The sequence below is a fragment of the Molossus molossus genome, unplaced genomic scaffold (assembly GCF_014108415.1).
Source record: "Molossus molossus isolate mMolMol1 unplaced genomic scaffold, mMolMol1.p scaffold_m16_p_10, whole genome shotgun sequence".
Taxonomy (NCBI): Eukaryota; Metazoa; Chordata; class Mammalia; order Chiroptera; family Molossidae; genus Molossus; species Molossus molossus.
In genome coordinates, this window is record NW_023425345.1 from 101,921,352 (window position 1) to 101,939,949 (window position 18,598).

Below are 18,598 nucleotides of genomic sequence, written 5' to 3' on the forward strand. Positions count from 1 at the left end.
AGATTTTTAAAACAAAATTTAATACAGTTTACAGGGATTATCCTGAGGCCATTTAGTTGATGTTTTGGTGTTTATGAAGTCCTGGTTGAGGTTTTAAAAACTAGTGGCTATTCTCAGACAGTACAAGAATCTGGCATATTTATAGAAAATACACTGTGTATTAAGTATCTCAACAAAACACTAAAAGAGTATTTTCTGGTTTACTTTGCATCTCATTTCTGTTGCTTTCAAGTCAGTTGCAGTATTTCTGTGAATATGAGGTCATTGTTCTCTGTTAAACAGAGAACATCCAGAAAAAGATGTTTCAGGTTTTTTTAAAAAAGATATTTTCATAGTTTTACTTTTTCTTTTGAAAAACATGCTTATATGCTAAAATATTTTTTTAACAGGGAAAAATAAGACTTTGTGGCATTGAGCCATCATTTAGATACATATCCACTATAGTGAATTATTCGACTCTCACCTTAACTAGGCAGTGTTTATAAAAGCTTCTTACTGGTCCTCTCCCATCATCCTTCTTTTTTAGGTCTCTCCATGACTTTTCCAATTTGTTCCACTTTTCTTTCTTTCTTTCTTTTTTTTTTTAATCCTCAGCTGAGGATATTTTTCTATTTATCTTCAGATAGAGTGGGAGGGAGAGAGAGAGAGAAACATCAATGTAAGACACATTGAGTGGTTGCCACCCACACAACCCTGACCAGGGCTGAGGACGAACCGCAACCGAGGTACATGCCCGTGGCTGGAATTGAACCTGCAACTCATTGATCTGTGGGCTGACCGGCTCTAACCACTGAGCAAAACTGGCCAGGGCTGTTCCACTTTTCTTAAGTCCCCTAGTCAATTCTAGCATAATTTCCTTCTCGTGGTCCTTATTATTTTTTTTAATCCTCACCTGAGGATATGTTTTATTGATTTTTTTTTTTTTAAGAGGGAGAGAGAAACATCATTATTAGAGAGAAACATTGATCGACTGCTTTCCATATGTGCCCCGACTGGGTATTGAACCCGCAACTTAGGTATGTGCCCTGACTGGGAATCAAACCCGCAGCTTTTTAGTGTACGGGATGTTGCTCTAAATGAGCCACCAGGCCAGGATCTGCCAGTCCTGTTTTAATGGGCCCCTCCTGAGGTGGGTGGTTCTATATCTGTGACCTGGGGTGAAGAGTGAGAGAGAAGAAAGCTTTTGATCTTGAAGGGGTTCATGTGCACATAAGGAAGCTGCCTAAACACTGCAAGCGGCAAGGTTGGTGCAGGAGTTGGGATGGACAGAGAAACCATGAGTCAGGCCATCTGTGGATGAGTGGGGGCAGTTTGGCAGGTGACTGCAGAGATAGGGCTGTGAAGGGTAGTATGGCCAGAGCTTAGGAGCTTTTTTGATTGAGGGTGAGTTTTTTGTTTTGTTTTTTATCCTCACCTGAGGACATTTGTGCATTTATCTTCAGATAGAGCAGGAGGGAGAGAGGGAGGAAGAGAGAGAGAGAGAGAGAAACATCAATGTGAGAGAGATACATCGAGTGGCTGCCACCCACATGACCCCCACCAGGGTCGGGGCCAAACTGTAACCAAGGTACGGGCCCTTAGCAGGAACCAACCCGGGACTCGGATCTGCGGGCTGACGCTCCAACCGCTGAGCCAAACCCACAGGGTGAGGGTGAGTTTTATCTGCAAGGAAGAGTGTGGTTGTTTAAAAGTGGCAGCAGGAAGCTAGAAAATGCCAAAAGTTGAAGAGCTAGGGAGTTTCGAACAGAAAGTGGTTCCTAGAAGGAACAACATAAAGGTTTATGAAAGAAGAAAGTCCCTAGGCTGAGGAAGGAAATAAAGTACAGTGTGAATATGAGCAGTGGGGAACAGGAGACTGGGGTTGAGGGGTGGGGTAGTATTTCAGGGATGGAGGATTATATTGAGAGGCAAGGTTAAAGGTAATTGACTTCTGTTATTTCAACTTCTGCCTAGATTGATCCAGTGGTTGAACCACCTGAGGGCTCCAAACATGACTTGGCTTGATCTCAGAGATGTGGTGGGTGGCGGGGAGGTTTTGCAGAGGTGCAGGCTGTCTCTGTGTTGGGGGTAGTGCAGTGACTTTGTGAGGGCAGGGGTGGGGAATAGTGTCACAGTGCTTTGAATTTACTGCCCCTCATGGGCAAACACCATTGGACACGTGGCATACCAAATTAAGGATCAGTTATGTAAGTTCATGTAGGCTAAAGCAATAAGTTGTAGAACTCAGGACTTTTATTCTTAAAAATAACATAGGGAGTTTGTTTAAGGCTAATCAAATCCCTTAGGAAAAATTTATAGCAGAGAAATTGAGTGTGGCTTCAATTTCGTTTTTAATATTATTGTATTTGATTTGCAGTCCAACAGAGAGGTTAAGTAAATTGCCTGTGAACTGTGACAATTAAGAGGTGGACACATAATATGAATCCAGTTTTGCACCTTAAATGTGATACTTTTTATTTATGATACCTGGTCTTCTTGACACCAAGATTAAACTCATGCTTTATTTTCTTTTCATACGTCTCCCAGAGAAATAATTTCACTTGTGCCCATTTTATTTTTGCAGTAACCTTTCAAAAGAAGATGGTATTCCATTTTATAGATAGGAAAATCAAGACTTGATTACTGTGAGGGTTGAACGTTTTCTCATGTATCTTAACTTTTTAAATTTTATTTCTATAAATTGTTGATTTCAGGTCCTTTGCCCACCTTGCTTTTTCTTTTGTGTAAGCTCTTTATATATAGAGGATGCTAATAATTTTCAGGTTTCACTGTTTCTTATTAATTTTTAAATTATTTCTAATGCGTAGAACTTAATTTTATGCAGTCATATCTGTACCTCTTCTGAAATGTAATTTTTAAATTCCTTTCATCTTAGACTCTCCCTAAATTTTCTTCTAAATGTGTATTCTTGTATTTAAAAAATGTAAACTGTACTCTTTCTGGAATTTATTAAATGTGCATTGAGGATCTGAAGGTGAAATTTCCTAACTAGGTAATTTTTTTTAATAGACATATATATATATATATTTTTTAAAATTGATTTTAGAGAGAGAAGGGAGAGGGAGAGAGAGAAACATTGATTGGCCGCCTCCTGCATGCCCCCCACTGGGGATTTGGCCCACAACCTGGGCATGTGCTCTGACTGGGAATCGAACCCACGACCTCTTGGTTGATGTTCATCCACTGAGCCACACCAGCCGGGCTAACTAGGTAATTTCTCAATGTAGTGTTGACCAAGCCACAGGTGCTCTGTGTGCTTGGCTCACACTCTAAGCTTGTGTGCAGCTTGGTGGAGTCGGACTGCCTGGTCTGAATATCGTCTCTGCTGTTTCCTGGCAGTGTGAGTTTACTCTCTCTGATTCCAGTTCTATTTCCCTGTTTGTAAAATATATAACGCCAGTAACAGTATCATAGGGTTGTTAAGATCAAATGAGTTTCCGCCTCTAAAAACCTTATTATTCAATTTTAGAGTTGTATAATGTCAAGCACAGGGTAAAACACTTACTGTTAGCAACTGTCAGTATTTCCATTAAAATTATTCATTTGTATAACTACAGGGAATATTTTCTGCAGTTATAAAATCACACATTTAGAAAAGTCCTTAGAGATGATCTCAATTAAACAGGTAATTTCTGATACCATTATTTCTTAGAGCTGAATGCACATCAGAGTTACCTGGAGGAGTTTCTGGAAGTCTGGGTTACAGGCCTCCCCTCCAGCTTACTTACTAAGTCAGAATCTCCACGGTGTATGGCCGCTCATTTATAATTTTGACATACTTTTTGTGTGGTTCTTATGCATTTGGCCTGACAGCAGCAAGAGGTTATCCAGCTTCTTCTTAAAAACTTGGCATGTTGTAATATCTCTGAGATAATAGGTTAGATGAGCTAATAAAAAGTAATTTTCTTGTCTTCCTAGTACATTATGTAAAATGTATGAGGATGGGTTTTGCCCTTTCCTCGGGTATCAGTTAATACTATTTAAAAAAAAAAAAATGAGTCTCGTTCATTTTAACTTTATTTCCCCAAATTCAGTCATAAGTTTTAGATGTGAAAGATATTTCTTGTAAATTACTAACACTACCAAACTTTTTTACTTAGCTCTGATGGAATACTAGATACTCTTTTTTATTTATTTATTTATTTATTTATTTTGGTACAGATAGAATGGGAGGGAGAGAGAGGAAGGGAGAGAGAGTGAGAAACATCGACGTGAAGGGACACATCGAGTGGCTGCCACCCGCACGACCAACCAGGGCCGGGGACAAACTGCAACCGAAGTACGTGCCCTTAGTGGGAACCGAACCCGGGTCTCTCCGGACCGCAGGCCGACGCTCTAACCGCTGAGCCAAACTGGCCAGGGCTAGATACTCTTTTAAATTTAGCTTTTTAATGAAGTTATTAATTTTGAAATAATTCTCTAATATATTTTTATTTTTAGAACTTTTTGACAACTACATGCAGCAAGATGCCCATGAGTTCTTAAATTACCTACTAAATACAATTGCTGATATTTTACAAGAAGAGAGAAAGCAGGAAAAACAAAATGGCCGCCTACCTAATGGTAACATTGACAGTGAGAATAACAACAGCACACCTGACCCAACGTGGGTTCATGAAATTTTTCAGGGAACATTAACTAATGAAACCAGATGTCTTACTTGTGAAACTGTAAGTATATTGTGACATTTTGTATAGAAAAATATTTAATTAGTTATGTAAAAGTTCTTTGAAGATAAGTATGAGAGATAAATTTGGAAGCTGCAATTCTTAGGTGTCGAATAAATGTTAAAGATGGACTTGTCAGTCGAAAATAATCTCTCTACACATTGTCATAATACTGCTTATGTGAACACTTGTGGGGACAGAAAAATAGTTATTGCATTTTGAGCTATTTGATTTTGTTTCAGTTTAGAAGACCATAGACCCTTGTCTGGAAATAATGTCTTAGTTAATCTTGTAAGAATCGTATAGGTCAGGGAGGTATATTATTTTATTTTTCCTCTTCTTCAGTTACATTTATTTATGGTTGGAATAAAAACTAAAACATACTGTGTACACTTGAAGAGGGGAAAATACCCACTCGCTGGATACAGTGTGTCCCCTTACTCACTGGGGAATGCATTCCAAGACCCCCAGTGGCTGATGGGAAGCATCTTTTCATGTGCTTATTTGCCATTTGTATATCTTCTTTGGTGAAGTGTCTGTACAGGTCTTTTCCCGAGTTTCAAAATTGGGTTATTTTCCTGTTGTTGAGTTAAGAGTTCTTTGTATATTTTGGATACCACTCCTTTATTAGATATGTCTTTTGCAAACATTTTCTCCCAGTCTGTGGTCTGTCTTCTCATTCTCTTAACAGTCTCTTTGGCAGATCAGAAGTTTTTAACGTATCAATTTTAAGATTTTAATATTAGTAAAGTCCAATTTTTTTTCTTTGTGGAAATGTTTTCGGTGTTATATCTAAAAAGTTTTCACCAGACCCAAGGTCATCTTGATTTTCTCCTATGTTAATCTTTTAGGAGTTTTATAGTTTGCATTTTATAATTCGCTTTGAGTTAAATTTTGTAAAAGGTTTAAGGTCAATGTCTAGATTTTTTTTTTCATGTGGATATCAAGGTGTTCCAGCACCATTTGTTTGGAAAAGAAAAGCATAACCCACACCAATAATGATCCATTGAGTGTTTATTGATTGATCTTTTTAACTATAACTTGGCATTTACAGATTGATCATTATCAATAATGTGATTTTAATTAATGAAGGACCATAGTAATAGTAAATAAATAAAATTCCCCTTTCTAAGTAATTTTTTTTTTTTTATCCTCACCCGAGGATATTTTTTCATTTTTTGTACAGATAGAATGGGAGGGAGAGAGAGGAAGGGAGAGAGAGTGAGAAACATTGACGTGAAGGGACACATCGAGTGGCTGCCACCCGCACGACCAGCCAGGGCCGGGGACAAACTGCAACCGAAATACGTGCCCTTAGCGGGAACCGAACCCGGGTCTCTCCGGACCGCAGGCCGATGCTCTAACCGCTGAGCCAAACTGGCCAGGGCTCTAAGTAAATTTTTAATGGTAAGCTTCTTTCAGATCAAGTGAAAGAGGTATGATTGAGTGTTTAAATACATTAATAGTCCATGAAGATGTTTTGGGTGAGAGGAAGAATATCTTTGGTGTGTGCTCTGTTCATTGCAACCATCAGTTCACTGTAGTATGGCTTTGACTGGTCAGTGTTTGATGTTGGGGAGTGGGCTCAATACTCATCTTTATTCAGTGTAATCAACTTTAAATTTTATTGAATTAATAGGGGTGACATAGATTAATAAAATTGTATGTGTTTCCAGGTGTATGCTTCCATAATGCATCACCTGTATATTGTACTGTGTATTCACTCACCCCAAGTCAAGTTTCCTTCCATCACCATTTATCCCCTCTTTATCCTCTTCTACTTCCCTCCAGCCTCCTTTCCTTCTCAACTTCACTTATTTTAACATGAGTTTTTTTGATGTATCTGATAAAGGAAAAATTGTGTTGTAACTGAATTCTAAGTATTAGAAAACATATTGCCAAATTATTAGAGCAATATTTTAATTGGAATAGTAGTTGGAAATTAGAGAATTTGGCAGTTGCTTGGTTTTTAGTATAATGGAATGTGGTCTGTGCTGGAAGATACGTATCATTCAACCTTCGATGAAATAGAACATAATTGAATTTGCTTAGTGTGTTGAGAAATGTAGTAGTAGGTGAAGCTGGCAAGGTAGATTTGGGACTCTGTGTGGCAGTCTTTGAGATGCTATGCTAAGGACTTTGAAGTTTATTTTGTAGATGGGATGTTGTGGGACGGGGAAAAAGTTATATCAGCCATTCTTGTTAGTGATCAAATATTTATTAATTTGATTTGTAATGGGTAGTGACTTGTCCTTCTGTTCTTCACTAGGACCTCCTCTGGCCTATAATATATACTTGCAGGGTATGAATTGAGAAATTTCTTCTCATAATCTAAGCTGTCATGTTGCAGATTCAGGTGATGTTCATTAGAACCAAACTAATGATACCATTTCTTCATTTAGTTTTGCACAAATATTTAAGTACCAACTATGCCAGGTTAAAAATGGGTAGAGGTTGGGGAAAGATGAATAAGACATGATTTCTGGTCTCAAGATGCTCCTAGCGTCGTGATGTCTGCTCAACAACTAGTCAGGCAGACCCAGCACAGTGTACATGGTTTAGGGAAGCACAAGATGCCACGGAGCCAGAGAGCAGTAGACCTAATCCCGGTAGGAGTGAGAAGCATTTGGGAAGGTTTGGGATGGGCTTCCTGGAGAAGACAGCGCTTGCATGGAGGATTAGTAATGCAGTTGTTACTATCCTAGCTGCTTCTCTAACAACATCCCCTTCAGGTGTTCGTCTGTGTTTTGTGATGCTTCCTTCTTGGTATCATCTTTCACTTGGCTTTTCTTCTTTCACTTATCCTTTTCAGGTAGGTATCCTCCAGAGTTTCATTTTGGGCTGCCTCTCACTCTGTATTGGGAGGCTCATGTTCCATTTTCATTACCACCTGTGCTGATGATTCCCCAGTTCAACTTGTTCACTGAAGTTTAGACCTGTATCTCCCAGATACGGTGTGATCGCACATTGGGACATAGCAGCCCAGCAATAACCAGACGTGTTTACAAACACTTCAAATTAAATACTGCCCCACTTGGTGATCACCCAGCACCAACACAATTGTGACACAAACATAGTAACTCAGATACATCCAGATGATCCACAGCATCCTTATGTCAGGTCTTTTATGTTACTATAAAAATGAAATTTTAAGATGAAGACCCCTGAGGCAGTGCCTGAAAACCACAGACCTCATTTTGAGAAACACCAGACTCTTTCATCTTTATTTGTCTTTAGCCCTGCTGATCTGCTATAAAGCTAATCTGATATAAAGCCCTGCCTGATCTGATGAACCTACCTCTTCCACACTGCCTCTTGTCACCCTACCCACTTTTCTACAAAACCGGGCTAATTATTTTTCCTTAAACACATTGTGTTCCCTTTCTTCTCTTACCTGTCTTTTCCCCCCTTCTTTTTCATGGAATCTTTCGAGACTCAGATAAGTTATCCTGCAGCAGTGTATACACATACTCCTGTTTATTCGTATTTGCATAAGAATCTAGAATATACAGTTATATAATGTCACAAGCTAATGAAACTGAGCTTATAGCAGTGATGCAGTATTGAAACGAGAAAGCAATTTACTGGATTGGGTATGTAGTCATTGTGGGTGAGGCACAGGGGAACTGAGTCAGACTTTTCTTGTATTTGCATGGTCACCTTGGACATGGAGTCACTGAAGGAGGAAATAGCAAGGAAAATTGATGTCTAAAGTTCTGGTCTAATCCGATTCAAATGAATAAGTAATAACTACTTTTTATAAGGTGATTTGCCCATAAGTCAAACAGAATTTTATATTAGGTTTTTTTGAGAAATTAAAGGTCGTAAATGAAGTTTAGTATTTGGCATTTTGGGCTAAATTATTTTCTTAAATGATAGAACGATACAGGTGTCATGCCTTTGCCAAGCATTCTCATTCAGTCTCGGTCCACTTGTAGTTTAAGAATTGGTGTTTATTTTGTGCTTTGCAACGACACCAAGACTTTGGAAAGTAATGGCATTTCACATCATACTGGCCTTTGCCAGCAAGAGAGTCAATCACTGGTGTACTTTGGAGTTTTACCTGTACAGATAATGAGAGTTATTTATTCAGTATTCTTTTGTATAATTCAAATCAAGTCATTTTCTTTTGAACTTGGGGAAAAGTAATTCTTCATACACTTACTATTAATATTAGAATGCATTCAGTTCTATCATTTTGGAACAGTGGTTTAATTATATTTGAAAAAAAATCAAAGGTAATTCCATATTTTTACAGATAAGCAGCAAAGATGAAGATTTTTTAGACCTTTCTGTTGATGTGGAACAAAATACATCAATTACTCACTGTTTAAGGTAAGTGTAGAGTTATCCATTGTGAAATTTAATGAATATCTTTGTATAAAGTATTCGTAAATGACTACATGATTTTCTGGTGTAGACAAAATTAATTTCTTTATAATTTTACACAGGGGTTTTAGCAACACAGAAACTCTATGCAGTGAATACAAATACTACTGTGAAGAATGTCGCAGTAAACAGGAAGCACACAAACGGTAATTTAGTGTTTTTGGAATTTTTTAGTGATTCTTTGGCAGTGGATGTTACAGATGGGCTTTTCTAGCTGAAAGTGATCTATGAAAATTTACACTGAATAAAAATTCTTAATTTTATTACCAACTGTTTAGACTCATTAATTTACTAGATAAAGAGTATTCAACTCTAACTTCAGTGATTTTTCTGCACTTAGTGATTGCTAAATAGCCATGAACCAGTACAGTTAAAGTATTTGGCTTGGAAGCCTTCTTGACTATGGTGAGGGAAAAGGATTTTTTTCCAGCTCCACCCTAGTTTCTGCAATTCCTATAGAGGATTTTGTACCTTCTCTTAGTATATCATTATAAAGACTGGAGTTGGTACTAAGGAAAGGAGTGATCATCTTCGTCCTTGTTATTTTACTTTGTATTTTGAAACAGTCTCAGACTCAGAGAAAAGTCGCAGGAACAGTACCAAGAATGCTTTTTCACCCTAAACCATTTGAAAGTAAGGTCCTGATGTGATGTCATGATCCTAGACACTTTAGTAGATATTTCCTACCAATAGGGAAGTTTTCCTGTGTACCGTATCTATTTTCCTGTGTATCTATCCAAGTCAGGAAAGTAACACTGGCACATTACTGTTATCATAGACCTGGCTTTCGTATCACCAGATGTCCCAATAATGTCCTTTAGAGAAAGGGGGATCCAGTCCAGAGTCACACGTTGCATTTAGTATTCCCGTCTCTCTAGTTTTTTACATTTGGAACTGTTCCTTAGTCTTTTCTTGACTTTAATAATCTTGATGCTTTTCAGAATTACAGATTAGTAATTATGTAGAATGTTCTTCTTGGGGCTCATCTTATGTTTTCTAAAATTAGGATCAGATTATGTATTTGGGGCAGGGATCTTGCAGAGGTGATGCTGTGTTCTTATTGTATCCTGTTGAGTGGCACATTGTTTTGATTAGTCTTGTGTCGGGTTTTCCCAAAACCACTTCCGGATTTGATGGTCACTAGAAGGACTCACAGGACTCCGCATGTACAGTCATGTTCACAGCAAAGGTTTGTTACAGGGAAAGGTGACAAAAGTAGTCAGCAGGGAAAGCCAGGCCAGCTCCCAAGAGTTTTGTTTCAGTGGAGTCACACTGGACACACTTAATTCCTCCGGTGTTCTGCATGAACCGTACTGTTTGTCCAACAATTTCAGCACATTGAGACACCCTTCTCATTTAGGGAATGGTGGGACTACTCTCCAAATCCAAGTTCCCAGCAGTTGACACTGGACCGTCCTTGCATGCAGGCCTTTCCATCCAAGGATTGTGAGGGCTGTTGTTAACTGTTTTCTTCACAACTCAGTTACTGATGCTGTTGTCTTTGAACACTTGATTATAGTGATGTCTCCTAGAATTCTCCGCTGCAATGTATGCTTTTCCCCTTTTGTAATTTGTATTTTGTGGATGTATTTTGAAATTCCTCATCAAACGTTTAATTTTCTTTTTTTTTAAATCTCTGTGTGGATTCAAACATTCCTATTTTTTAGTGGATTATGATCCATTACCATTTTTATTTATTTTCATGTTCATATTATCCCTGATTTGGCTAGTAGGAGCTCCTTCAAGCTGACTTTTGTGTCTTTTGCATACGACCCATCATTCTTAAGCACTACTTTCTAGCACAAGATTTTCCAGGCTCATTTTGTACTTTCTTTGCCCCTCCCCTGATATCTGCCATGTCTCTAAGGAGCCCTTCTTCCTCTTACGGAGAGAATGATGTTTAGGAACCAGGACCTTGGTACAGGTATGCTCACTGATATTGGGATGTCTCAGTTCCTGAGCCCCCTTAATGAACAGAGGTAGAGAAGATGCGTGGATGTGTATACACATATGTATTCATACACATAGACACCTGTATTACTTATACATTGATCTGTCTATATTGAAAAGCCAGTGTTTCCCATTTCAGTCAATACTATAGGGCTCATTCTACTTATTTTCCTTTTTAATATTTTAATATTGTGATACCCTTCTCTGACAGTAACAATTGGTACCTGTTATCCTAATATATTTACTTATTTGGTATTTAGTCAGTGCCCATGTAGGTAACAAATCTTATCCCCCTCACATATATGCATGCATAACCCTCTCTCATGTAGATGTGTTGCTTACTCTGCTTGGACTTCTTCACTCACCTGCCTGCACAGATGTCTACCTTCTACAGCCTCACTAATAGTTGACCTGAAATATTCATGAAGGGAAGGGAAAGAAATTCAATTTTTAAATGATTATATTTTTGTTTTTGTTTTTGGCACAGACTTTATTTGGAAGGGGATTGTTTTGGTAATGGATACAGGTAATCAAAACAAGACTACTCAATATTCCCTTCAGATGATTAGAGCACCTCAAATAAGTTTGACTAGTGGTATGGGGGCTGATGTATTAGATTAATCCTGAAAATGTTGTAGAAATGCCTAAGACTATTGGTTAAGGAAGGTAGACTCAAGAACTAAATGTAGCTAAAAGGAATGTAATTCCAGCTTTATTGGCTAGATGGAGGAAGGCTCATCTGTAAACATAAGCTGGTCTTCACAGAGCATGACAAGTAATCATACATGACTAACTAGGAATTATCTATAGAGTCAGACTTTTTGTTTTGAAGATACACATGAGATTTTATATATTTAATATTAATCTTTTATTAAATTACATGAGGAATATATGTTCTTTGTACAGTAATTGGAAAATACAGTTAAGTATAAATGACTTAAGAATTATTATTCATGTCCAACCAGTGTGGCTCAGTGGTTGAGCATCGACCTATGCATCAGGAGGTCCCTGGTTCCATTCCTGATCAGGGCACATGCTCGGGTTGCAGGCTTGATCCCCAGTAGGGGGGATATAGGAGGCTGCCAATTGATGTTTCCCTCATCATCAGTGTTTCTATGTCTCTCTTTCTTTCTCCCTTCATCTCTCTGAAATTAATAACAACATAAAATAAAATAAAAAGGCTGAAAGTCACCCTGTTAAAAAAAAAAAAAAAAGTTTCAATCTAGCAAAAACCACATCATCAACTTAGTGGATGCAGAAAAAGCATTTGACAAAATTCAACACCCTTTCATGATAAAAGCTCTCAACAAACTAGGAATAAAAGAAATATACTTCAACACAATGAAAGTCATATGTGAAAAGCCTACAATGAACATCATACTCAACAGTGAAAAACAAAGTTTTTCCTTACAAGATCAGGAACAAGACAAGGATGGCTACTCTCAACATAGTATTGGAAGTTCTAGCCAGAGCAGTTAGGCAAGAAGAAGAAATAAAGGCTTCTAAATCTGAAAGGAAGAAGTAAAATGATCCTTGTTCACAGTTGGCATGATCTTATATGTAGAAATCACAAAACCTTGTTAAAAGTAATAAATTCAACAAAGATGCAGGATACAAAATCAACACACAAAAATCATTTGCAGTTTTGTACACTAACAATGAAAAGTCTGAAAAGGAATTCAAGAAAATAATCCCATTTACAAACCGTCAAAAAATACTTAAGAATAAATTTAAACAGAAGTGAAAGACTTGTGAGAACTATGAAATACTGTTGAAAGAAATTAAGGGAGATACATACAACTAAATGGAAAGATATCCTGTGTTCATGAATTGGAAGACTTATTATTAAAATGGCCATACTGCCCTGGCCAGTTTGGCTCAGCGAGCGGTTAGAGTGTCAGCCTGTGGACTGAAGGGTCTCGGGTTTTATTCCTATCAAGGACACATATCTGGGTTGCAGGTTCGATCCCTGACCCATGCAGGAGGCTACCAATAAAAGGGTTTCTCTCACATTGATGTTTTTCTATCTCTCTGCTCCCTCCTCTTCTACTCTCTAAAAAGAAAAAAATCAATGGAAAAATATCCGCAGGTCAGGATTAACACCAACAACAAAAAAATAGAAACAAATAAAAGGGCTATACTACCCAAAGCAATCTACAGATTCAATGCAATCCCTATCAAAATCTCATTGGCATTTTTTTAAAAAAACTATTCAACATTCATATGGGGAATTTTAAAGGACTCTGAAGAGCCAAAACAGTCTTGAGAAAGAAAAACAAAGCTGGAGGCCATGTACCCCCTGACTTCAAAACATGTTACAAAGCTATAGTAATAAAAACTGTGTGGTACTAGCATAAAGACATGTAGACTAATGGAACAGAAAGAGCCCAGAAATAAATTCACGTATATGGTCAGATGATCTTCAACAAATGTGCCAAGGCTACACAATAGGGAAAGGAGAGTCTCTTCAACAGTGGTGCTGGGAAAACTGCATATCTGTATGCAAAAGAATGAAGTTGCACCTTTATAGCATATACAAAAATTAAGTCAAAATGTATTAAAGACCTAAAACTATAAAACTTCTAGAAAAAAAATATGGGGAAAGTTTTGTGACATTGAATTTGACAATGATTTCTTGATTTTTGACAGCTAAAGCACAAGCAACAAAGCAAAATAGACAGATGGGACTACATCAAACTGAAAAACTTGTACACTGCAAAGGAAACAGACGGAGTGAAAAGTCATAAATGGGAGAAAATATTTGCAGAGTATTTACAGATTGGGAGGAAACATTTGAAAACCAGATATCTCATAAGAGATTAATATCCAAAATATATAAAGAAGTCCTATAGTTCAACAACAAAAAACCAGATCACTCAATTACAAAATGGGCAAAGGTCTTGAATAGACATTTCTCTAGAGAAGATGCACAAATGACCAACAAGTACATGAAAAGATGCTCAACACCACCAACCAGCAGGGACATGCAAATCAAACCACAGTAAGATATTCTAACTGGCTACGATGGCCACAATAAAAAAGAGAAAGAAAATAAGTATTGGTGAGGACATGGAGAAATTAGAACCCTTGTGCACTGCTGATGGGAATGTAAAATGATGTTGCAGTTATGGAAAGTAGTATGGAGGGACCTCAAAAAAATTAAATAAAATTACCATATGATCCTAGCAGTTCCACTTCTGGGTATATATCCAGAATAATTGAAAACAGGATTTCAAAGAAATATGTGCACTCTTATGTTTATTGCTGCACTATTCACACCAGGTGGTATAAGCAACTTAAAATGTCCATTGACAGATGAATGGATAAAGAAAATGTGGTATATACCTACAATGGGATATTATTCAGCCTTATAAAAGAAGGAAATTCTGACATGTGCTACAATATGGATGAAACCTGAACACATTATGCTAAGTGAAATAAGTCAGTCACAAAAAGACAAATTCTTACGATTCCAGTTTTATGAAGAATCTAAAATAGATTCTTAGAAACAGAAAGTAAAGTGATGGGTGCCAAGGTCTGGGGAGAGGAATGGGGTCGTATAGTAGTTTCAGCTTGCAAGATGAAAAAGTTCTTGAGTCTGTTGCACAACAGTATACATGTATCTAACATTATTGTACTGCACACTTAGAAAGGATTAAGATGGGTCCTGGGTGGGTGGCTTAGTTGGTTGGAGCATCCTTCTATACACCAAAAGGTTGCAGGTTCAATTTCTCGTCAGGGCATATACCTAGGTTGCTGTTTTGATCCCCCATGGAGGAGCTATATGGGAGGCAGCTGACTGATGTTTCTCTCTCACAGTGATGTTTTTCTCTGTCTCTCCCTCCCTCCTCTCTCTCTCTCTCTGTCTCTCTCTCTCACACACACACACACACACACACACACACACACACACACTGAAAAGCATATCTTCCAGTGAGGATTAAGAAAAAAGGATTAAGCCCTGGCCAGTTTGGCTCAGCGGTTAGAGCGTCGGCCTGCGGTCTGGAGAGACCCGGGTTCGGTTCCCGCTAAGGGCACATACTTCGGTTGCAGTTTGTCCCCGGCCCTGGTTGGTCGTGCGGGTGGCAGCCACTCGATGTGTCCCTTCACGTCGATGTTTTTCTCTCTCTCTCCCTTCCTCTCTCTCCCTCCCACTCTATCTGTACAAAAAATGGAAAAATATCCTCGGGTGAGGATAAAAAAAAAAAGAAAAAAGGATTAAGATAGTAAGGTGTATATTATGTCTTTACCACAATAAAAAACTACACATGAAGTTTGACTTTCTTTCATGAAATATGTTTGAATTAATATAAAGACAATGTCTTTAAAAAGATTCAGTTTGGGAACAATTTCTGGAAATGTTTTGTTTGTTTTTTTTTGTTAATCCTCACCCGAAGATATTTTTTTCCATTGATTTTTAGAGAGAGTGGAAAGGAGGGAGGGAGGGAGGGAGGGAGGGAGGGAGGGAGGGAGGGAGGGAAACAAACACACTGATGTGAGAGACACACATCAATTGGTTGCCTCCCGCACGACCCTGCCACAGCTGGCAATTGAACCTGCAAACCCAGGTATGTATGTGCTCCTGATCGGAATTGAACCCGAGCCCTTTATTCCCTGGGCTAACGCTCTAACCACTGAGCAAAACCAGCCAGGGCAAGGAAATGTTATTAATGTGCCCTAAAATAAGTTTTCTGTGATTAAATGAATTTGCTGTATAATACATTTCCCAATAATTTATTTATGCATCATACTGTATACTAAGATCCACTGAATAGAAGAAATGTATCTTATCTAGCTTTTTCCAGAATTTATTTGCACATAGACTCCTTTTATACAGCATACCTACTGAACTATGTATAGTCCAGTTTGGTACATGGGATTTAATAGTCACAGACTTTTATCCAGCCAGAAGACAGGGCACAAGGAGAAAGTGGAGGGATGTCCCTGGGGAACTGGAAGGAGAAAGGATTTGATGGCTGTGTTTCAGGTGGTGCTACCCTGTCCTCTGGGCCTTGGGTTGGGATTGGTGCCGGTATTTTCAAGAGCAGTATTTCTGTTGCTCCTCTCTTACTCTGACGATGAGTAACTAGACTGGGAGCTGAGCCAGCCTGACTGGCTTATTGCCTACACATGCCTCCTTTCTCTATTTCCTGTGCTCTCCCTTGATTCCATATTTGACTTAGCCCACTTCTAAGACCAGACCTATTCTTATGAGGCATCGAAGAAGATGCCCAGGTGACTCAGCATCAAGTTGTCATGTCCACATGTCCATCTCTATCTGCCCCAGGCCTTGTAATTGGGATTCTTTCCACTCCTAAGATCGAATTCTTCCCCTTTGCTCCATTTTCATAACTGGATCTCTATCTTATGCCTCTGTGTCCAGTGTAGTAAGCATCATGTCAGGATCTTTTCATTAATAGGAATTTGGCTCACTGTAGTCAACATCCTGAACTACCCTTGCTCACACCCCGTCTTAGTCCATTCAGACTGCTGTAACAAAATACCATGCACTGGTGGATTATAAACAGCAGACATTTCTTTCTCACAGTTCTGGAGGCTGGAAAGTCCAAGGTCAGGGTGCCAGCATGGTCATGTTCTGATGAGGACCCTCCTCCTGGTTTATAGCTGTGTTCTCTCACTGTGTCCTCACATGGTGGGAGGGTGCCAGCAAACACTGGTGCCTCATCTCATATGCACATGTAGCCATCATGACAGCACCTCCCAAAGGCTCCACTTACTAAAACCATCACATTGGTCATTTGGATTTCAACATACGAATTTGGGGGCACACAGACATTCAGAACGTAGCCTCCTTACCCATCTCATTAGAATCCTCCTGAATCTGACCTGTGTTTGGTTTTTCTGGGTCCTTCTGTCTTAACAGCTGGTGGTCAGCGCTCTGTTCCACCTGTGGTGGGGCACTCTGTGGACCTCATCCCTCCACTGAGCTGTCCTTCACTTCTAACAGGCTGGAGGTCAGGTTCTGTCTTGTCTGACTCCTGCAATGCTCACATCTCGGTCTCTGGTGTCCTCCTCAACGTCTAGTCATAGCATTGTATTCCTTTCTCATTCCTCAGCCCCAGTTAGTCCTGTTGACATTACAGCTTGGGATTTTATGTTCAATTTTAAACTTCTTTGTGTGGTCAAGACCTCCACTGACATTTTTATGTGTCTGTGCTGTGATATTAAATGTTTCTGTGTCAGGGTTTGCAAACTGTGTCCCCTAGGTCAAATTCAGTCTATAGACCTCTTTGCTTGGCTCACACAGTTTATATAAATGGGAAATTTTACTTAAAAAAAAAAAATGGTTTCTGGCTAATCTTGAAAAAAAAATCAACACAGCAAACAGTACTGAGCTTGCATTCTGGATGCCCTCAATTGCTTGCAGCCGAGTAGTTGGTATTCTAGTTAGGACTGGGTGCAGTCATTTCTCCTGCCCTTCCCCCTCCTTTGGCTTGCTTTCCCTTCTGGCTCTTTTTTGGAGGACTCCCTTGGGCTACTGCAGAAGGAAGTTTCCAGGAATTTTTTTCACCTCTGACTGACAGAGAAGAGAATATGGAAGCTCAGCTATCTTTGCTGTGGTTGAAAGAAATTCACAGTCCAGAGCTTCCCTGTGGGACAGGGGGAGCTACCCTCTGGGATTTTGCCTGTGATCCAGCCCTTCCCCTGGCTTCTTCCCCTGCCCAGTTTCCCTCAGTCTGCCTGGATAAATCTCCCATCAGGACCCAAAATAGGGAGGTGTGCTACCTCCTCAGCAGAGCCTCACTACCTTCTATTTTAGGGGCTGCAGTCATTTGAGTTTGTAACTTGGTATATAATGTGGACAGTAAATGCTTACTCAGAAAATAATGCCTGTGGTCTACTCATTCCAGTCTCGTGGGAAAATACTTTGATTAGATTGGAAGAAGACATGCGTGTTTTCAAAAATCACATTATTGATCAGTGTAAGTTTTTGGAAAATTGATGCTTCTCTTTAGAAGGAAAAATATGCTGTACTAATTTTTAAATGCTCCTTCCATATTTATTATTACTTTAATACTTTAGGAACATAAAGAAATTTTTTCATTTTATTTTTATAGTTGCTGATTTTTAGAAAGAACCTGAGGCAAAAATAATTCATTTAGTGTAACTATTACAACATCACCAAGTGGGGTTTATATGTTGCTGGATCCAATTTGCTAGTGTTTTGTTCATGATTTTCACATATATGCAGTCTAATGAGGGATATCGGTCTGTAATTTTATTTTCTTATAAAACCTTTTGGTGTTGGCCACAAAAATGAGTTGGGGATCATTCCCTTTTCCTTTTTTTTTTGTTAATCCTCACCTGAGGATATTTTTTTCCCTTGATCTTTAGAGAAAGTGGAAGGGGGGCAGGGAGAGAGAGAGATTGATTGGTTGCCTCCCGCAAGACCCCGACCTGGGCCAGGGATGGAGCCTGCAACCCAGGTATGTGCCCTGACTGGGAATCAAACCCGAGACCCTTCGGCGTGCAGGCCTGTGCTCTAGCCATGGAGCCACACTGGTCAGGGCCCCTTCTCTTTTATTGAACAGTTTATATAAAATAGGTTCAATTTCTTTCTTAAGCGTTTG

General features: G+C 38.9%; 1 protein-coding gene across 4 annotated transcripts in view; it reads left to right on the forward strand.

Annotated features, from left to right (window-relative positions):
- USP12 (ubiquitin specific peptidase 12) overlaps nt 1–18,598 on the forward strand; it is a 101,470-nt gene that overhangs the window by 70,795 nt on the left and 12,077 nt on the right. For all 4 annotated transcript variants that reach the window (XM_036251765.1, XM_036251764.1, XM_036251766.1 and 1 more), the window contains 3 exons: nt 4,441–4,670; nt 8,926–9,002; nt 9,119–9,202. In XM_036251765.1, the coding sequence (XP_036107658.1) occupies nt 4,441–4,670; nt 8,926–9,002; nt 9,119–9,202 (391 nt within the window). The remainder of the gene's footprint in view (nt 1–4,440; nt 4,671–8,925; nt 9,003–9,118; nt 9,203–18,598) is intronic.